Source organism: Scleropages formosus, chromosome 4 (genome assembly GCF_900964775.1).
Source record: "Scleropages formosus chromosome 4, fSclFor1.1, whole genome shotgun sequence".
NCBI classification, from domain to species: domain Eukaryota; kingdom Metazoa; phylum Chordata; class Actinopteri; order Osteoglossiformes; family Osteoglossidae; genus Scleropages; species Scleropages formosus.
The window spans coordinates 21,553,196-21,575,522 of record NC_041809.1 but is presented as its reverse complement, the minus strand read 5'-3'; the positions used below and the strand labels follow the sequence as shown (position 1 = coordinate 21,575,522).

The 22,327-nt window shown below is 46.9% G+C and overlaps 1 protein-coding gene across 1 annotated transcript in view; it reads left to right on the top strand.

Annotated features, from left to right (window-relative positions):
- Positions 1 to 2,678: 2,678 nt before the first annotated feature.
- Positions 2,679 to 22,327, top strand: part of kmt2a (lysine (K)-specific methyltransferase 2A) — a 42,350-nt gene continuing 22,701 nt past the window's right edge. The window contains exons 1-3 of the mRNA XM_029250904.1: positions 2,679 to 2,965; positions 18,185 to 18,257; positions 18,527 to 21,981. Coding sequence (XP_029106737.1) covers positions 2,720 to 2,965; positions 18,185 to 18,257; positions 18,527 to 21,981 — 3,774 coding nt within the window. The 5' untranslated portion in view covers positions 2,679 to 2,719. The remainder of the gene's footprint in view (positions 2,966 to 18,184; positions 18,258 to 18,526; positions 21,982 to 22,327) is intronic.

Sequence of the window (22,327 nt, the reverse complement as noted above, 5' to 3'; positions counted from 1 at the left end):
GCATAATACTCTTTCCTGCATGTATCAGAAGGGTAAAGTCATCATCCTAAGCTTATTTTTTAAGAGCATTTTTGTGAATTATCATGTCATTTTACATGAGTCCATTGTAAAGATAATATGCAAATATTTGTAAGGAACATCTGACATCAGCGGAAATGATGACATGTGGAAAAGGTAAATGAGTTGCCGGATGAAGACTCCATAAGGACAGTAAGTCTTTGAACGGTAGGTGTAATAAGGAAGGATGTATCCCCAATGTCCAAGGAAGTCTAATTTGATTCCCATTACTTGTGTATAGCTCCAGTATGAACTGTTGATAATATTTTTGACTCCCTCCCTCCATATCTATTCAGTGCAATTCCAAATGTTTTGGTTACCTTCTTACCTGACAAGTTATTACAACTTTTCTCTGAATACAGCCGTGTTTTCTGAGTAAACGGAAACAAAGTCGAATTTAAATAACCTACGTGGAGGTAAGGAGACCGATGCTGGTGGTGGACTTGTAGAGGCCCAAGGGTTTAGTGTGCCCTGTGAGGGCTGATGGATGGAGGTGGAGGTAGTGGGGACATACAAGTACATGGGGGTGTTGAAGTAGACATGTAATATAGAGACCCAGTACAAGAAAGGACAAAGTTGTCTTTACACCAAAAGGAGGCCTGGGGCCTTCGGAATATGCAGTCACTCTTGCTGAATTTGAAATTAAGGCCCATCAACATCTCTACTTCCTCAGGCGCCTGAAGAAAGCCAGGATGTTCACTTCAGTCCTCACCACTCTCTACAGGTTATAGTGTGCTGTGGTGTCCGTCCTCACAGAGTGTATTATATCCTGGTGTGGTAGCTGCTCTATACAGGACAAGAAAGCCCCACAGAGGGTGGTCAAAACAGCTCAGTAAATCATCAGCACACAGCTACCAGCGGTCCGGGACACCTACACCACACGCTGCCTCAGAGAGACGATGTGCATCGTGAAAGATTACAGTCACCCGGCATGGGCACTTTTCTGCCATGTGGAAAGCAGTTTAGGTCTATTCGAACCTGCACTGCTAGGTGGAGGAACAGCTTTTACCCCACTGCTGTAAGAGTATAGAAGACCCACCAAAGTACCACCTTTTGTAAGTATCCTAGTTACTGCATACTGTTCCCTCCAAGCACATCGGCACATTACTTGCACCGTCACTTTAAGTATTCTCAGTTCTAAGTACTCTGGCTGTCTATTGTTATTTATTGTTACTGTTTATTGTTATTGGCATTATTTGTTATTGTTTTTGTGCAGTACTATCTATTGTTTTTTTGTTGTTTATAGTCTGTGGAGAAGCACTCAAGAATTTCATGGTACTTGTACTTATGACAATAAACCTTGAACTTGAATGTTTTACAGTCAGTTGCAGGTGCAATCTTTATTGTGGCAGACTGATAGGGCAGTAGTGTTGCCAGGTGATACCGACAGACTCAGGTTCATCAGGAAGGCTGGTTCTGTCCTGGAAGTCACGCTGGACTCTGTGGTGGAGGTCACACAGACAGAGTAGATAAACTTCAATCCATCATGGAAAATGACTCACACAGCCTCCACACCCCCCAAAGTAAAACATAGGAAGACTTTTCAAAACAGGCTGGTCCAGTTGTGCTGCTCCAAGTGCTACCAGAGGTCAGTTCTACCATCAGGCTTTGCAATGAGTCCTCACTCCGACCTCTTGATGACCTAATGGCACTTGCTGCTCTGTCCCACCACACCCCGCACCTCAACTCATCGCGTCACTTCAGTCCACTTGAATTTAAATGTCTACCCTATTCTTTCACTTCTGAGCTTATTTTTCTATTCCTTTCACACAACTTATTTATGCATTTCGTTATTTAACATGTATATCGATGTACGTATGTCGTATGTGTGTGTATAATAATGAATGTGTTGTGCGTTCTGTGCAGCTGCAACCTACGTTAATTTTCCTGTGATGAATCATTTCTAGTTTCATTAGAAAACTCTGTTTTGGGGAATTAGATGTTTTATGCAAAACGAGACAGCACCAAAGGGGGAAAAAAAAAACAGAACATGCATTCAACTCTTGTACTACGTACGTAAGTCTTAAAAGGAACGGAACTAGGATAGTATTATGGCGCGTGTTCGTGCGCAGTTAATGAACCGTTTGGCGCGCGTATGAATGTACGCGTTCTGTCTGTTGACCCTTCGGGGCTCCACTGATGTGGTCTCGAGCAAAGAACCCGGACAACTGTGACCGATGGTGGGTCACTACCCTTTTCCGCGTTAGTCCGCGAAAACGCTGCCTTTTTGTGCTATTTATGCTACCGGCTACGCATCATTTTATAACAAAAATAACATTTTTTAAATAGACGGCGCTTTAAACGTCTTGTTTCACTCAATCCATCCGCGAGTTGATACTACTTCCTCTCCGCAGACACGAACCAAGACTGTGAAATGAACACCGTCCCTCCTTGTATATGTGCAATTTAACCTGCATGGAGGTTGTAGTGGATCCGTTTTGTTCCCGGGCCTGGCCCCGGACTCTGGGTAGGAAATAACTCGTACAATCTGGATGGCGATGTTTGAATAAAATGCAGTATCCGGGTTCCAGTATGTCGCGCCCCGCAATATGAATAATCTATACGTGTTCCCTGAGTGGCTAATCGTTGTTTGTTGAAAATACAGGTTTAGGGCCGCGCCCCCTCAGCACTCTGATCTTAGGGCAAGCAGGCAGAGTGCAAAATGGCGCACAGCTGTCGGTGGCGGTTCCCTGCTCGGCCCGGTGGGATCACCAACGCGGGCAGCGGGAGGAGAGCGGGCCGGATACGGGTCACTGCTTCCCTCCGAACTGGCACTGGGACCCACCCGAACGCGAGCGGGCTCGGCCCGGGTTTTGATGCTGCGTTGCAAGTTTCTGCTGCCATCGGCAACAACCTGCAGAAATTTCGGGATGTTTTCGGGGAGGCGAGTGGCTCGAGCAGCGGGGAGGTAAGATAACCACTGCCGGAGATGGGGTGCACAACGCGGGCCGTTCGCTTTGGCCTTTCAGCGGTTATCAGTAAGTAAATGGCTCAGATTGCTGTCGCTCTAACTTTAGCGAGTAGCTTAGCTGGCTAGTTAGCTACACAGGGCCAGTGAGATCTTGAATCACATTCACAGTGTGCAGTTTTTCTTCACAGCGCCTCAGTGAGGAACTCGTTCAATCCCCTGGCCGCAGGTCTGAGACCGTTCCCAGCCGCCCGTACTGTGCGCGCTGAGGAGACCAGTCGTACCGGCAGCTCAGGAGCGCCTGGTTTGTTTTGATGGAACCGAGACGCGCTGGAGCTCTACAGAAGTTTATTCACCCGCTTATGGGACGTAGCGGGGCTGGCCAGCCCACATCTGCTGACCTGCTGCTCCTCTCCGAAGTAGGCGAGAAAAACAAGCGCGCCGTAGACGGTGGAGGTGAACCGCGGAGCCCCGCTCCTCCTTCCTCCCTTCACACACAGAGCGTTGCTCTTTTCCATTTCGAAGTGCGTGTGTCGCTCCGCTTCCCTTCACTCCCAGTCCAGTGCGCGGCCAAAAACAAAACATGTCAGCGACGGCGCACATCCACACACGACACAGCCTCATGTGCACACACTTTTCTTAATAACAGCATAGCTAGGGCCCGTTCGTGCCATTGCTCTGGATTTACACGAGGAGTTGAGCCACGCTATTTGACGGAAGGGACCGTTAAAGTAAGCCGTCGCTTATTTTTCACTCAGTGATGTCGTTTGGTGAAGTAGCCGTGTAGCTCGCTTGGCCCAATGAAACACCACTACACCGCACGGATGGGGTTTGCTCGTTCTGTGCGGACGAACCCGTCAAATTGCGGTTAGAGAAATTGAGATGAGGCGAATTTTGTCTCCGCTCTTTTGGGGAGGGGAGGGGGGGGTTTGCTCTTGAAATGCGGTCTGTGTGTTCAGTTGGAGCACGCAGTATGATGGGAGATTGGAGATTCGCGGAGCTCGTTGCGCGCGCGCGCAGCAGCAGCAGCACGCCTCCTTCCCGCTGCCTCGCGCTGCCCCGCTCGCAGGCCACCTACCGCGCCAGTGATGCGCACCACACTAGAGGTGGACATTTTTCTTCATAACACAGTGCGTAGTAAAAAAAAATGGATGCAGAAACGTGCTGCTGCCGAGGGGGGTGGGTCGGATATGACGACTGTCTTCCCAAAATGGTTAAAGCGTGCATAGCGACCCCATAGAGTCCATATTTACGATTTTTGATACGCAGTTTGGTTCCGTTGAGTGTGCAATATACAGCGCACCGTGTGGCAGACTGGTGTGTGTGTGTGACACAGGTTTTGAGTGTTTGCACGTTGTTTTCCTGCTCACAAACGAAGACATTTGATTTGTGCGTTTCAAAACAAACACTGTCCGGTGTATTAAGAGTTGTTCTAGGCATAAAAATTTTTCTAGTTAATGAAGACAGTCAGTCACCGTCTGTGGAAAATGTCATTCGATTCTGAAGGCCATTGTATTGTATACAGTACTAGTTTAGCTGTGTTAAAGGAGTTTGGGCGGTGTTGCTGGAATGTTTACACTGTGGAACACCACTGTTTAGTACTGGGTCTTTGACAACTGATGGAAACTCTTTGCAGGGTCCTCATTTTAGTTCAAAAGTCATGCCTTTACCAAAATCTAAAATTATGTCCAACGTGGGCAGCAGCAGGTGTATTCCGGGTAGTTCTGTCATCTTTTGGGTGTTCCAGGCTCTGCTGCTGTTGTGTCCCTTGCATTAGTTACTTATTCTGAACTGGTACAGTAAGAATACCCTGCTGTGTAAATGAATGAACATTTATGTAACTTTGCACAAAGGTGTCAGGAGGAAAAAAAAAAAGGGTCAGGATATTCTGCTAATATGTATTATTTCCTTTGGAATCTATCTATGAGCATTGCTGTAGTCATGTTGAGTAAAACTTGCACAGAATGATATGCTTGTGTCTTGGTACTAGAGTGTTATTGAGGAAAATGCCTTTTTTCTTTGCAGATGTGATTTTAGCTAGCTTGAGTTGGGGAGGCAGACTTGTCACACACTGGCTATGGAAGTAAGTGAATGGAAGTTGTAATGCAGAGGTCTTGTAGAGCAATTTTATAATCTGTCTTCTCCCAGAGACATTGCATGAAGCAAAAAAGCTGTGCTCCATCTGTCTTTTGAAGAAGCCTAATCTGGGAGGAGAAAAAAAAAAATCCCAAAACATAATTTAGGATCTGCATGCACCGTGCTGAGAGGCAGACGGCCAAACCCCCGGTGGAGCTAGCTTGTAGCCTGTGGAAGTTGCGGACACAGCATTGTGATGTCATCCAAAGGAGATGTCGCGCCAGGGCGGGATTGTTTCATTTCACCACAGCCTGGTTAGCTCACAGAGCAGCCCTGGGTCTAGCATGTGTTCATGAACCAGAGGGTGCAGAACCCAACTCCACCCTGCCCTGCCAAATCCTATCAAACATCTACTGACTCTATAACATTTCTTCACTTGTGGCTTCGCTCTGTCCTTTAATTAGTTATTAAAATGGGAAATTGAGATAATTTTGGAACTTAAGAGTATTACTTAAAGTTTAGGAAATGTGCTGTAGAGTTCGTGCTGATATCTGAACTGGTGTCTGCAGTCTTGAAATGACAGGGGATGTTAAGTTGTGGCTTGCCACCGTATGACTAACAAATTTAGTTTATTTGCATTTTGATCTTCCCCCAGATGGGAAAGGGGGGAGACATGTGAATAGTTATTCCCAAATGTTTTATAATGAGATTAAATTTTTTAGTGAATGGCACTGACTTTTGGCAGACTTGGGGAACATTCATATTAAGTGTCATGCTCTGTGTCTTTAATAACTGTATGTAAATCGCAGTGAGCTTTTTTGATATTGAGAATGAATAAAACTAAAGTTAACCAGTTTTGATGAGGTGATGATTGCAGCTTGTATGGCAACAGCTTGTTGACCAGTGTTGGTGCTTCCCATACGTTGCTTCATAAAGGTCAGTGGGGCAGAAAAAAAAACACCTTTTGTCATTTATGTTGCTCTTATCTGTTTGAGAGAGAGTATTTTGAAGTCTGGAAGTATGTCTTTATTTTTTTTTTTGTATGTGTGTAATATATATTTAATATAAAATATTGTAAAAAATCTAGAAGTTTGGCTTGTCTGCTATTGTAGGTAATCTCTGAGCTTTTGATAAATAAATCTTAAGTCTTATTATTGATGAGGTAAATAAAATGGAAGCGGTCCAGCAGGTGCTAGTCTGCTATTTATGCATGGAAGCCCCCTAACCCCCGCCCCTTCGTCTCCGCCCCCCAGACAGCGTGTGGATCATAGCGGGAAGCTTTGTGTCTGCTTTTATCCTTCCTTTCACCAAGAGCAGGCGGTTGAAAGCACACAGGCGTGGGATATCAAAGGGTGGGCAGCGGACCCTGCTGCCCCTCACCCCACACCTCCCACTCCTGGGGTCTGCGCTGGGAGGAGAATTAGTCACAGACTCTCCCATCCACGGCTTTATTCTGCTCTGCCCAGCGGGCGGCGGGCTATCACCTCTGCATTCAACACTGCAGGGTTGGTGGCAACTGTGCAGGCTGGTGGGCTGATCTCCCCCCCACCCCGCATCCCCCAGCCTTTATGTGCTTCTAGTAGCAACACAAATGAGGAAATCCAACACTGTCCCATGCCAGTTCCAACTAGTTTCACTGAGCCTTAATAGCACAAACGTAAACTTTCAAGTAGGGGAATGGTGTGACTGTTCACAGGTCTGACAATGTATCACTAAGGGACCTGAGGATGCAGTCAGTGAATAGTACAGTGAGACTGATGGTTCCAAATTTAACAGCACATTATTTTAACACTGTACAATGCTAAACACTAACATACTGCAGATGAAAACAAATGATTATTCTTCTTGTAAATGCATAAAGGGGGGGGGGATCTCTTTTTGATGCAGGTTACCATCAGCAATGTGGTGTTCATCTGTTCTTTCAACACAACAAGAGCACCCTCATGACTTTTTGCTGTTATTGATACAGTAATATGTGGGAATGTCTTCCTCCTTGTAAAAATGTTTGCAAAAGCCACATCACACTATTACAGACTAAACTGACCACATCTGAGTCAGTCAACAATTCAGAAGATCCCCTCTTGAATTTTTTTTTTGAACAGACATCTTGATTTTAATCAGACTGAAACTGAGTTACAGAAAACTTCAGAAAGGGTTTTTTCCTGGGTGAAAACTCCTTAAGTTGCATGACAGTTCTAGCTTATGTTTCAGTACTCCAGGAGACATGCAAGAGGACAAGGAAACTGGAGCACACAGGATAAGGGTTTTACAGCATCAAAACAAAGCTTTTGACATCTTGAACCCTTTGGATGTTCATGTAATTTTCATGTCTGTCAAAAAGAAGTACTTCTTGAATTGTAACTCAAATGAAAAAAGTGGAGTGTTGGGCTGTTTTTACTGACTGTATCCTACACATCTCCATTTGCAAACAAAGATTGCTCATAGAAATTTAAAAATACTGAGAAAGCATTATCCAAGCTTGATAATTTAACTATTTATTCATAAATTTAATAAATATGAATTTATTAAAGGATCTGAAATTCTTCTAAAGATTTGTTCAAGAGTTCTAGTCCATACCACCAACAATCTAATCTAGTTCCCAGATATACTGTAGTTCCTTAGCTGTAGTTGCACTCAAGCGTCAGGAAGGAATCATAGAAACATACTCTGAAGAGCTCATAGAGAATGTTTCCCAATTACCTTTGTTCCAAGAAGCAAGTGCTTTGGGCCACTCTCTTCACCTTGCCTGGATAAAGCAGATCCTCACTTTTCTTGGCACTCTCCTTGCAGATCCTTATGATTAGCAGTATGGCAGATAACTCTGGGACAGGATCTTGTATTTTTTCCAGCTTGGAAATCCTTGGCCTGAGGATCTCAGGCTATTCTTCATTTATATTGACCTAGTCAGCATTCTGCTTGGCGGGCTGACTGTTCATAACAGGTTTGGTCTGTAGGACAGCTGGGGATCTGCTGGGATAAATGTTCACCATGACCATACTCACCAAAAATTTTAGGCATGTGGTTGAGTTTTCACTTTAATGTGTACTCCTGGGTTAAGGGCTGATGAATTTAATATACAGAGTATACAGTGTCATTGTTTTGATCAGCTTACACCACAAACTCTCATTGCTGTGAGACAACAGCCTCAATAGATATATGTCAAAGGGCATCAGTGTAGCTGCAGGTTGGTGATTTTTATTGGCAGACTCAAGATCAGAGTCACTGGGCTCACCCAAGATATGAAGAATCAACCAGGACAGACCAGGGAAAGAAATCCTGGGGCAGTGCTGACATGAGCAAAGTTTGTATTGCACGTGAGCTAGTGAACTTAGCCCACTAGCAAAACTACACACTCACACTGACTGAAACTGCTTGTCCTGAACGGTGATGCGGCGAGCAGCAGTCTGCCCTGGATTGCCAGGGTAAAGGCTGGAGGGGGAGGGCACACACCCAGGACGGCACACCCAGGATGGCACGCCAGGCTGCCGCAAGGCACCCCAAGCAGGACTTGAACCCCCAGACTCACCAGAGAGCAGGCACAGGCCAAACCCACTGGGCCACTGCACCCCCACACAAAACTGATTCAAACTAAAAGTAGTTACACCACCATACTTTTCTAAAATAACGAAGAAAATTAATCTGTCTACAGTTGTAACCCAAATAACTTTAAACATGAAGTTATTTGAGAAACCAAAAACATGTCTTACCCATACAGAATCCACCACACTTTTAGAGAAAATTCTAGATGGGTGCCTTATGTAGGTGCCTCATCAGTTAGAGCCCCACCTTAAACAACTGCCATGAAACTGAACTTTCTCCATACTTAAGTCTATACTAGTCCTTAAAGCAAACAACATAAATATGTGCAAACGACAATAGTTTTGATGAAGGTCATACTCAAAAAAGCACGAAAGGCAATACTGTAGTGATTTGGCAGTGCTGATGGTGCTTTGGCAGGTTGGGAAGAAGTTTAATTTTGCTTCCTGCTGTGATGTAACGGAAGACATCTCTGATCCAACTGACAGGAGTTCCCTTGTATCTGGCAGCCAGTTTCTGAGTCAAGATAACCTCAGTAGCAAAGGTGGATGATCTTATCCACTACTGAAATTTGAGGCAGAAGTTTTTGGGACTGTAAATCAGGGACAGGGTTCCTTGAATTTAACTCTTGAGTTAACCAATTTGCATTTATCGTAAGGTTATGCAGTCCGCTGAATCTGCTTAATGTTTCCTCTGTTACAAACTGTAAATGTACATGATTTTGTTAGCTATTAATACAGTCATCTCTGGCTTTCAAATAAAGGAAATGTAAGGTTCTTATAAATGCGGTGACTTATACAGTCAGTGTATGTGTTTCTTTATAAATACAACCCTTTACAATCCATCTGGCTGTCTAAGCTTTTAACTGTGATTAGTCTGGATTTTCCCTAATTGTTTTCACTTTATCACAAGGACAAGATGAGTCAAAATGCAAACTTTTCTTTCCGATTTATATTGACGAGATATTGTACTGGTGAGGGTAAATAAGAAATGGTTGCCTTTCATGCTCAACATGTGTTCTAAGAACCAACAGTGTAAGCTGTATTGCATTTATCACATTAATTCACTTTTTTTTTTTTGCTAGGTTTTCACTTTTTGCACTTATTTCAGTCATACTGAAACAAACCTCAGTAGCTGTAGACTGCCTTTGAGTGAAAGTTACTGAACTAACTAACAGTGTCATTGTGGAAATCCCTACTTCTTTTCACATCAGTCTAAGAGATGAAGGCGGTTGAGGGACAGCCCCTGTATATCTGGGCAACTTCTCATTGTACTGGCAGTGAACCAGACCTGTAGAATTGTAAGATTCAATTTCTCTTCCTGTTAATGGCCTTCCAGGGCTTTTTTTTTTTTTTTTTATTTCAGAGAAATGTGAATACTGTTTGGTTAGTTTTTAGTTTTTTTTTTTTTTTTTTTTTTCCCCCCCTTCAAAAAATCCCTCGTTATTCTGAATCTTTCATTTTGGAGCATAAAATAAGACAGAAGCATTGTTACTTAATAATCTGGGGAAAAGTAAACTTGCAGTATGTTTCTCAGACCTCTAAGAATCTCAGTCGTGCTGATCACTGTCTATTTTTTGCCATTCTAAAGTGAAATCCACCACATGTCTTTCTTTAGCATGTCCCTTTATCTTGGGAAACATGCTTTCCTGGATATTTACCCTCTGGCCAGCACTATAGCCAGCTGCTTTTATGTTGATGTATTCATTGGTTTTCTTTTCCCTTCTTACAGCTATTGTATGTTTTAACTCTTCTTGTCACTGGACTGCATTAGTAGAAATGCAGTTTTTTTTTTTTTTTTTTCCTTTCCCATTTATTTAACGGTGTCTAAAGCTTAGTTGTACAACTGCAGTTACAGGCTCCAGCTTTTAGGTTTTCCTTCCAGCTCCCTATTCCACTCACTTGCCCTCCTGGGAACAATGGCTGTTAGGAGCAGAGACTTGGGACAGATGGGAAGAGTCTTTGTAAGAAATCATAAAGCCAGAATCTGCCTTTTGACCTTGTCTCTGGACCAAATCTGGGGGTCCACACAACTTTAAGTGAACCACTTTTATTTTTTTTCCCCACTTAAGGTGCGAGTACACTTGAACATTGTTGCATGTTAAAAACGTTTAAAGATCCAGACCATTTCCACCTATTCCTGTAAGGCTTGTTTTAATGTGTTTTTTTTTTTTTTTTTTTTCCCCTTTTCCTTTCCCCCCTCCTTTTTTTCTCAGCCAACACCCCCGCCCCCCTTCAGGCTCACTAGAGTCCTGTCTGTCTGCCTACAGTAATGGAACCTCTTTGTTTCTTGTCATCATGGACTCTGTGCCAGGGGGCAAGTGATTACCAGACTTGCTGGTGTCCCTGTGCCCTCCCCCTGCATAAAATGTCTGAGATTGCATGTATGTGTGAGTACGCTCGCATATGTCCGTCAGTGTCTAATAAATTAAAAAGCTCTTCCTTCTGGACTTGGGGCAGTAAGTTGCTTGTTAAGAGTGATATTAGTCATCCTCAGTTGTAGCATGCTGTCATCATGAGAAAATATGTTCACTAATATGTTTGGGGACACGTGTACGTGGTAGCTCGTGGTCTCTTCTGCAAGGCTGTCATACCTGTGCATCTGTAGGGCAGCTGCAAGAAAATCTATAAATAAATCATGAGGTCATTGAATAGGGAACAAAGGCCAAGCTGCTGGCTTGTTGGTGCATGAACAACAAAAGCCCCTTTCACCCTGCCACCCCAGCTTCCCTCCTTCTCATTCCTTGAATCCGCTGGAAAGTGATAGTCGCTTTACTCTTACGTTTATTAATTTAGCTGACACTTTTCTCCAAAGCAACTTATAACATTAAGGTCACAATTCCAAAGTTAGTGATTAAGCCGGTTATACATCTGCATAATTTTCCTGGAGCAATTTAGGGTAAGTGTCTTGCTCAAGGGTACTATAGCCGGAGGTGGGGATCGAACCTGCGATCTTTGGGTCCAAAAGCAGAAGCTCTAACTCCTACACTACCAGCTGTCCTCTCTTACCCTCTTACATTCCAGGTCACAGATGCAGGTAGTGGTGTATGTTCTGATGTTAATTTTACCTTCAGCCTCCCTTACTGTTACATCCCCACAATAGTATGTTTACCTTGGTTGCAGAATTCCTCATCCAGACTTGCACATTTGCTGGGGAAAGCTACTGGAAGTCCAAAAAAGGCAGAGGATTTTTGAAGGATTTCTCTGCATGCTCCCCATCAGTAACTGCTTGTCCAGTAGAGGGTTCTGGTGGTCTGGAGCCCATCTCTAAAGCGTAGGTCCTGAGGCAGGGTAAGCGTGGAAGGGCAACCCAGTCTACTGAGGGCAGTCACACACACACACATACATACATTCATTCATTCATAAATACACACACAGCAAGGGCAATTAGTCACCAGTGCACCAGAAACACACATCTTTGGACTGTGAGAAGAGACCCACATGACCATGGGGAGAACATTGACTCACTCCCACATCCGCAGTCCAGGAGCTGCGAGGCACCAGTGCCATCTGCCGAGCCACCAATTCAGTCCATCCCATTGTGTAAAAGATGTATATGACCCCTATGCTTACAAAGAACTGCTGGATCCATGCTGCTGTGACAAGTTTTCAAGTCATTGTGGCTGCATGATGAAGAGGAACACTTGGCTAAATGGTATTCTCATACATTTTTTGTGCATGACCTGCAGGTTTTGTTTATAACTGAACAGTATTTCTGTGGTTTAGTGGGCTTTTTTTAAAATGAAAGAAAAATGAGCTTGAGTTCATGGTAATAAAAGGGAACTTCATAAAGCTGCGTATAGATCTCCTGGACCAGCCCGGTGAAACTGAACCTGGGATTCATACCGGCAACTTTGGTCTGACATCCGCTTTTCTTACCGTCGCAGTACAAGGGTCTATTTATTGCCCGATCCATACATCTTGCCAAGCTCACTTCTGAAATTTATTATGGCTCCAATTATCTGCAGCTGAAGTCTGCTGAGAGAACACCCAGTCTTAGCACTGCAGATGCCCAGAATTTCAACACACACACAGAAGCCACCGCATGCTCTGCAGTGACATCTGCTCGTGTGGTGGCTTTATAGTTTGATTTGTTTTCGCTATCGTGTCCTGTCACTCATTTTTCCAAGTGTCTGTTATTTCACTTAGAAGGAGCCTGGAACTATAATTCATTTCTCACATATACACATTCAGAATTGTGAATAATTTAGAAGTCAGTGCAACTGGTGTTCAGTCTAGACCTCCTCAGTGCTATGAAGTCTTCACGGAGGATGTGATCCACTCAAGTAAGGAATTTTTTCTAGGTAACAGAAGTGGCTATCAGTGCTCAGTAGCATTAAGTTAAACTATCTTTTAGCGCATAGCACTTCCATCCACACTCCCTGCTGCACTCTATGGGGGCCGGTCACCAGCAGATGGGGTAGCGGGGGTTAGCTGACGCAGCTCGGCTCTGCTGTCAGTCCGAAGGCTACGGTACGTGGATTACCTGTATTGGAAGTGTTCGTGATCAGCTCTGTGACGTGATGTGATTTAGCGACGTGGCATTCGTAGCGGGCGTGGAGCTAGGCGATTGTTGCCATTAAATGCCTAAGGTGGAGCTTCACTCAGTCCGCCCCTCCTTTGGTCTTTTCTCTCGTTGCATGACGCTATACAGCAAGTCCTTAACAGAGATGAGCGCCGTATCTTAACATTATGAAACTGCCTTTGGCTGAGAACTCACCTGCATCAAAAGTTCGTAGTTTTGTCACATAATTATCCAGGTGCATACACATCTGGAACATAAAAAAGACCGCGGAGTACATGTGGAAAGAACTTGCACGGTGAAACCTTGGTGACTCATGCAGATGTCTTGCTGATGGTTTATGCTTGGTCTAGAGGGGAAAGCAGAATAAAGCCAGCTACCTCGGTGCCTCACCTGGCATTTTGGACAAGGCTGTTGGTCTTTTTCTCAAATGAATCATCTTCATGAACACACTTTCCTCTGACTCGGCAGAAAAAGCCTTGTGTTTATGGTACGCGGTGGCTCCTGTTCTGCGCTGACGAAAGTCGGGACGGAATGCGCTCCCACCCCGTGGATATGTGGTTTTCTCAAGGCATGGAACAGTCGTTTCCAATAGATGGGAAAACCATATGGAAGTTGTGGCCGGGCCACTTGTTGCCGAAGGGCACTTTTGCTGCTGACACCATAATATGATTTTATTCTTAGTAACAATGCATACTCATGTAAAAGGGTTTTTTTTCTCCTAAATATAGCTGGGAGTGAGCTGCAGTTACCCTAGTTGAACCATTGGGTTTAGTTTGCAATATACGTTTGCCTTCACAATGACCAGGTCAGACGGAACAAATTTTTATATGATGATTGATTGATTGTTTGATTGTTTGCTGTAGCTGCATTTCCTGGATAAGTTGATATATGGGATATTGTGACATGAAGCATGCTGTAGGGGAATGTACCTCATCATCATACTGCAATGATCTCCCCTTCTCTCTCAGAACTGCTGAAACTCTGTCCACGTTTAAAAAGGGTCTGAAAACTCACCTCTTCCAGACTCACTCCGCCCATGATCTCTTAAGCTCATGTAAGGTGGAAATGTTCATGCACCATAACTTTACGATCATGCCCGGATAAGCCTTCGCACAGCCGCTACTCCTGTATTATGCCTAAATGTTTGTGTACCTTTAATAAAAAAAAATTGTAAGAAGATGATCAGGAATCATCTATTGAGTTTTATGCAGCTGCTTGTGTGATGAACATTGGTGCATATATGTAAAGATACTAACTTAAGAATCACACGTCTGCAACTGTCTTTTTCCTAACGTAATGCACACGTATTTTCCGTGAGATGTGCATCACTTTGGAGAAAAGCGTCTGCTAAATGATTAAATCTAAGTGTACCTGCTCCTCTGAGAAAGGAAGCATGGTTTTGTTATTGTTGTTACTTCTACATTCTAGCGATGGAGACTTATGAAGAATGCATTTACCTGGCGGTGTTATGTGGCTAAGTATTTTTAGTTCTGGAACAAACTCAGTGCAGCAGCAAACACCTAGAGCGTCAACAGTGGAAATGAGTGTGGGAGGACTAGGAGCAGAAGTGAGTTAATTAAATGATGAAGTCCTTTTGTTTCTACCAGATAAGAAAGGATGGGCGTAACCTTACCCAGAAGTCCCCCTCGCCGTGCAAGACAGAAACTTTGAAAATGAGAGAACTTTTCACATAGGAGAGGCGTCGTGCCCTTCGTGCACCTTGCTGGAACCTTGCTGGAACCTAGCGGTCTTCCTCGCCGATAAACGCGATCGGCGGATTAATTAGAGAATAAAGGAGAGTACGGAGAGCTGGGAGACCTGCCAAATGCGGTCACATGAGTGTGGTGTTTGTAAGGGAAGCAACAAATGGATCAGGCATGTTAACTCAAGACTGCCACAGGGCCTGAAGCGATGGGTGTGGAAAGATGTGAGGCCTACTCTCAGGATGACTCGGCAGCAGCAGAAACCGTGATGGTTCTGTGTGGCAGACGTCCCCCTCTGCCGCGAAGGGGTGAAGTCGCAGCAGTTGTCTTTAAAGCATGGCCGAGGTCACGGAGGGATTGTGTGTAGCTGCTGGGTGTCAGATGCCTTGCATACAGCAGATTTTGTAGGAGGTGCAGGCGTACGTTTCCTCCGCTCAACGATGTAATACTTACTCTTGGCTCTCACTTTCTTCTTTCCTTACGTGTTTCTTTTCATGTTTCCTGAACTGCGCTGGATGTCAACATCTGAGCCTTAAGCGAATAGAAATGCAGAAAGTGACAGGGAGGTCGGCTTGTGAAACGGGAGGCAAGTTGAGCCTCGACTTCGCGATGCCTTGGTGAACACGGTGCGGCTGCGCTGATTTTCGTGGCTGGTTCCGCTCCGAAGCGCGACGGTTCCGTGGAGCTTTTTCGAGATCTTTTACTGTCAGTTTGTTTCTTCTCCGTCTGCCCCCTGCCCAAGCGCAAGAACCTCGTCTTTACCCCACACTAACCCACAGCAATGCTATTGCATTGCATTGTTGCTGTATGCCAGGACGTGGCCTGGACCTTTCAGGCTGTTCTCTGGCCTCGGGGTTTGGGGCAAGAAAGAATAAGTCAGAAGGGGCCAGAGATGATCTCAAGGTCTCTACCTTTACTTTTTACACCTGGCTGTAGTCATTGCGGAGCTGCTCTGAAGTCTGTCTCCTTGGCTTTTTGTGTCGTGTGCCTTGTGAGATCAGGTTATTTTCATTGCTGCACTAGATGGACAGGAAGCTTTGTATGTGTTTTATCCTTTCTTTATGGTGAGGATGAGGGTCTCGGATGATTCTTCCTGGTCTTGTAGTTTCTGGAGATGTTGAGGAAAATCCGGGTGATGTTTGGCTCATTGGGTAAGCCCGTGTCCTAGTAGATGGGGAAGCGTTTGGTTGGTTGTTGTTCGATCGGAGTGGGTAGAGCCGAGCATTTTGGTGTAGGCGTCGGTGGTTTGCAAAAAAGAACCAATTTGGAGTCGTCTGAAACGGGGTAAATGCCCAACGAGGCAAAGGCATCAAACTGTTCTTTTGCAGCGTTCGCATCTATAAGCTTCACAGCGTGATCTTGTGGTTTCAAGTCACCTTTACATTTTCGTGCTTTTGTGGAATGCAGGCATACAAAGGCGGAGGGCACGGCGTCAGGCGGCGAAAAGTCGGCAGGCAGGCTCGCTCGCTCGCCGGAGCTCGCCGTTCCAAGCTGCGCAGACACTTCACGCTCGCTTTTCTTGCCACAAGTGTTGAGGGAGTTGTTCACAGCGCCCCTCCCCCGCTGCCATTTTTTTTTTTAATGTTGTTCTGGGAAGTGACGAGCGCTCCTGTGGCGCTGACCCGGCTTCGCTGGCTGTGCACAGGTTAGGTATCCTAAGCAGCAGGAGCTGTTGCTAGGCTGCGTGACGTCACTGATGATGTCACATTTTTGGCCTGGTTTTCTAACAGCTGCCAAAGCACAGGGTGGGTGTGTGTAGATGTTACCAGGACTTTGTTCTTTTTAATTTTTTTTAAACTGTATGATGACTGATTTTTTTTTTCTTCTTCTTTCATAGGATGCTTAGACCCAGGATCTGTAATCAGAAATAACTTGGATGCTTTTGTCTTTAAAGTTTAACACCATCTATGAAGCGGTTCTGAGTATTTTGATATTAAACATTGCTGAGAAGTACGGTAATGCTTAATACAACTTCTTTCACGAGCAACTTCTAGGCAGAAGTGAAACCAAGCACATGCATATTCTAGTTAAGTTTTAAGCCTACTGAATATTCCTAAGTGTAAAATACATGAAAGTGCTCCAGGCCATACTTTCGGTGCCCATTCAAAAGTTGAAAATGTTAATTAACTTTTACTTGCCCCGTTGCATGCTTTCTTCACTTACGACTGGTGTTGGAATCTTAAATCGTAACGTTCATTCATAAGAGAAGTCACTTTAACTGGATTGTATTTCAGTCAGCCTAACTCCAGCATCAGTCAGTAGCGGTTAAATGGCCAAAGTAGCACATGGGTTCATAGCTGATGGATCCGGCGTGAAACCAGATTTCTGCAACCGTGAGCATGTCCTACGCATCTGCATCATATGTAGAAAGACTGTCTAGAGTCCGCTCTTAGAACTTCGAGGGAATATCAGCAAATACGTAAGATTCACGTGAGGATTGTTGTTACAGGCAGACACTGCTGTGCTGTAGTCAGGTTCCTTCTTCTCTAGACTTTCCCACATCGCGTACACGTGCAGGGGTGCGTCACAACTCCCGGTGTCTTGTACCCAGAAGGCCAGCCCCGCGAGGTCTTTTTGCCATAGTCTCCCTAGCTGTGAGGGGCAGCTATACACCGAGCCTCCGCTTCACAGGTAGCTGGAAGAACACGTTCGCGAAAATGCAAACTCTCGGTTTTGCTATTCAGTTGTGGCTATGGGACTGGCCAGTAGTTAAATCATCATTCCATTGCCCCCTACCACCCTTTGCGGGTGTTGTATCAAACTTGTCAGTTAGTAATTGCTTTGTGTATCTTGTGTATTAGAACTCCATTGTGATTTGGTACAGCTTTTGGGTGTATTTTTGATGAAGGGAAGGTCTCTGTCTTGTCTTGGAGCCTGACCTGGCTGCCCTGCTGTTGGCTGAGACAGAGGAATGGAGGTTATTGTGCTTTGGGGTTCCACAGTGGAACAAAAGGCTCTGGCAGTGGGTCCCGCATAGTTAGGCTTCCTCACAATGGGCAGGGTTTCTGTTTAAAAGGAGAATCATTTGCGTGCTTGAGTTATTCTTGGGAAGCTGAGGTGCCTAATCTTGAACTTCAGGGAAACTGCTTGAAAAGAGTCCATTGAGTCTGCAGGCAAGATGGAGAGGTAATGATAATTCACCTGCCACAATTTGAATCATTTTCTTAATCCTTTTTCTTCCAAGTTTGAGTTTTTAATCCTAGTTGCACTAGCATGAGCATGAGCCTAACCTTTTCAATCTCATTCCTCAGATATCATTCCAGCTTTCCTGAAAGTTGTCTGTTTGAAAATTAAATCAGTTTTTGTTTGTTGTATTTCCTCTGTGTCATTCTTGCTGTGTTGCTCTCTTTATTTTTTAAACTCTGGTTCTGTTTTGCAGGAAGAGCCCTTCTGTGGATTTGGTACGCACAATGAAACTAGAAGAATACAGAGTTCAGTCAGGACCCCCACAGGTATGTTGTAAACACCTGCAAATCATACTGTTCTTTTCAAGCCTGGAACTGGCAACTGATAGTTTTTGCTCTTTGTTTGAGTATCTGCTCTATGTGCCCTGCCTGCATGACCTCTGCTGCTTTGATTCTCTGTGTAACTTGACAGGCTGGTAAGCAGCAGTTAAATATATCCTGAGCCTATTTGATTTCTTATTCCTTTCCAAAAAAAAAAAAAAACCCTTAATATAGAATTCATCCTATATATTTTTCTTTTTTATATTTCATTAAAGTCAAGTCCCCCCAGCAGAAGAAGCCAAGGGGGCGCCCTCCACGAGCCTTGGCTGCGCAAAGGATGGCTGTGGATTGTGGCCCTTCTCCCATGCCTGCCTCCACCTCCCACGGCAAGCCTGAGGGGACAGACCGGCCCCCAGAGAAAGTTAAGCGCCCACCAGGGAGGCCCCCAGGGACCGGAGAGAAGAGACGAGGCCGGCCTCCAGCTTCTAGCAGCCTGAAGAGCTGGCAACAGAAGAGCCAGTCCGGCCATGAGGATGGTAGGGACTCGGCTCAGGATGAGAGGGGCAAAAAGGCCGTGAGGAGGGCGCCATTAGCCTCTATGCAGCAGCGGCCTCAGCAGCTGCAAGAAATGGCAAAGCTCCCCAGGGGTCCCAAGGTGGGTCGTATCTCCAAGATCACCAAAATAAAGCGGCTGCGGGCAGTAAAGTTGGCGCCGCTCAAGTCAAGGCTGAAGGCTGTCGGGAGGAAAGGTGTCCCAGTCCCAGTGGTACCGAGGCGGAGGCGGGGTCGGCCCCCTTCCGCAGAGCGCCTGAAAGCGGAGGCTGCTGTTGCCGCTGCCGGTGCCTCGATCCCTCAGTCGCCCCTTCTGGATATTTCGCAGGCTGGGAAACAGAAAGCTTTCAGGTTACGTCGAGAGAGGCACTTAGGCCCCGACACTCCTCAACATCTAAAGCTCCAGGTCCCACATGCCGCTGAGGAGATGGTGGTCGGCTCTGACCCCCATAGCCCTCTGTCGGCCCTGTCAGCAGACCTGGCCTCCAGGCCAGGGAGACCTGTGGGTGTGAGGCAGAGCCCTCGACGCATCACACCTGTGCGCATAGTCCCACCTTCGAAGCGCACAGATGCCACCATTGCCAAGCAGCTACTGCAGCGTGCCAAGAAAGGGGCGCAGAAGAAGAAGCTTCTGGAAAAGGAGGCGGCAGCAGCAATTGGAAGTCAGAGCACGGCCAACATGGAGGCTGGTATCAGACGGAAGAGGAGGACTCAGCTGAAGAACATCCGGCAGTTCATCATGCCCGTGGTGAGCACTGTATCCTTGCGCATCATTAAGACCCCAAAGCGCTTTATTGAAGATGAGCCCAATTTCGGGGCTCCACCACCCCACCTCAAGATGCCTAGGGTGGATGCAGTGCCCTCAGTCGCAGGTCCCCAGCCCTCTTCCCCACCTCTCACCATGTCGTCATCCACCACGACTCCAGGGGCGTCCGGATCCGCTGGGGCTGTGGCCTCCGCCAGTGCCCCCCCTCCGCCACCTACCCCAACCCAGAGCATCACTGCAGTGGCTGGCGGAGGCTTGCTTAACAACAGCAGTTGCAACAACAGCACCAGCAACGGGCGCTTCAGCAGCAGCGCAGCCTCCTGCGGCTCCAGCGCCGTGTCTCAGCACTCCTCACAGCTATCCTCTGGTGAGTCCTCGCGCTCCAGCAGCCCCAGCCTGGACTCATCTAGTGACTCCCAAGCATCAGAGGGCACGCAGGCACATTCCGAGGAGGCTGACCGCTCCCCTTCTTCCCAGGGTGAGAGGGAAGCTGGCTTACTTCACGTGTCGAGGCCTCCTTCCCCTCCCTCGGAGCCCGAGCACGTTTCAGTAATGGAGCGGAGCCGGAGGGGGCGTCAGGGACAGGGAGTCGGAAGAGGCAACTTGGTGGCTGGCACTCGGGGAGGTCTTGCTAGCGGTAGGAAGAAATCAATCATCAGTCCAGCAACAGGGGTGCTGTTGTCTTCCTCTCGAACCGGGTCGAAACAGGCTTCATCAACAGCGTCGTCCTCCTCCTCCCCACCACCTCCCCCTCTTCACCCCCCGCCGCAGCCGGCAGCCTCCACCACATCAGCCATCAGCGAACATCATCCTCACTCGCCGTGGATTATGCAGCACCCCATTGCCCCTTTCATCTCAGCCCCAGTGCTCTCTCCCCTCCAAGAGAAGCGGCACTCCATCCTCCGGGAGCCCACGTTCCGCTGGACGTCGATGCCTCGTTCAGAGCAGCACTACTTTTCCTCGGCCAAATACGCCAAGGAGGGCCTCATCCGCAAGCCCATCTTTGACAACTTCCGCCCTCCACCCCTCACTGCAGAGGATGTGGGCCTACTTCCCTCAGGTGCTGGCGGGGGCAGTGGGGGTGTAGCAGGTAGTTTCCCTGGACCAGGAGGGGGCCCTGGGCCAGGAAACCGGCTATTCTCGCATCTACACCATCACCCCCACCAGCATCCTTCCTCCCGCTTTGAGCCACCACTGCACAAGCGCAGTCCTCTACTCCGAGCCCCCCAGTTCACCCCCAGCGAGGCGCACTCTCGCATATTTGAGTCAGTCACCCTTCCGTCGTCTTCTGGGAGCAGCGCTGGCTCTGTGTCCTCCCTGCAAGCGTCGTCCACGGCTGCGAGGGTGCAGCGCCGCAGGAGGCGGAGGACCTTCGGGCCACTGCGAGGCCAACCCAGGTCACCTTCCCACTCTATGACCACTCGGAGCAGCCAGTCAGGTGCACAGGCGGGCAAGGGCACCTCTGAACTCTCCCCCTTACCAGGTCACGCCTCCGCAAGCGCCTCCAGTTGCTCTGGCTCCCTCCCAGGAGTGGCGGTCAGTCCCCTTGCTGCCAGTGCCTTAACCCCTGCCTCTTTCAGCTCGTTCTCTCCAGGCCCCTTGAGCCTTCCGACCGAGGGTGCCGTCGATTCCTATCAGCCAGGTGGCCGCAAAGCAGCCGGAGGCCTGGGAGGAGCAGGGGATTCCTCTTCCGCCTCCTCATCACCGCTCTTCCCTCTCTTTGCTTCCAGCCCCCAGGCAGCCAGCAGTGGAGCTGGGAAAGGGGGCAGGGAGAGGGGCGCTTCAGCCTCTCGGGAGATAAGTGCCAAGGAGAAGGAAAGGGAAATGGACAGGGCTAGAGAACGTGAGAAGGAAAACAAAAAAGAGGTGCAAAAGGACAGAGAGAAACGTGGAAAGGGCGCCACTCCAGAGGGCATCTCTACTACATCATCTAGCCTCTTTCCCATGGATGAGGACTCTGAAGAGTGCCCAGTGTCCAGCCCCCCAAAGAAGACACCTGGCCGGAAGAAATGTGTCTCGGGCGACCCCAATACAGAAACCTCCCTGTCCCCTGCCTTAGGGTCTATAGATGGGGGTTCCCTCCAAGCTGCTGCCAGCCCCCCAACACCCAAGGGCCGTCTGTACAAGAAAGGGAGGTCTGCAGACAGGGGCCTGGATGCTGAAACAGAGGGTAAAGAAAAAGACAAGGAAAGAGAGAGGGATAGAGCGGGTACCCCAACCCAGCAGGGCACTCAGCCTGGGCCAGCCCGAAAACAGGGCTCTGTCCCCTCACTCGGGTCCATGTTGGCCCAGGCCGAGAAGCAGCAGGTGGCCGACAAGCGAGTTGCTGGGCTGCTGAAGAAGGCCAAAGCGCAGCTGTACAAAATTGAGAAGAGCAAGTCCCTGAAGACAACAGAGATGCCGAAAGCACAGGTCAGTCCATGACCACACCAAACGGAACGAGAAATGCAGAGCTCTTACCAGGTTGTCTTGAAGTTTCTCACTCTGCAAGGTTAAAATCCAGCTGCTACCATATTATTTTTTTCTTTATTAATTGGTCAAGGTGTCCTGGAATGCCTTAACTCGTTGGTTGCACTATAGTCGTTCTGATAAGGCTGCTTTGTGAAAACAGGGCACAGAACTTGGCTTTAAATGTACAAAAATGAATAAATGCAGTTCATGTGTTGTGCTTGAGCATTTTTACGTTAATAGAATAATTATATTGAGTAGTTGATTTTTATTTGGTCACTGTTTTGATGACTTGAGATGACACTTTTCC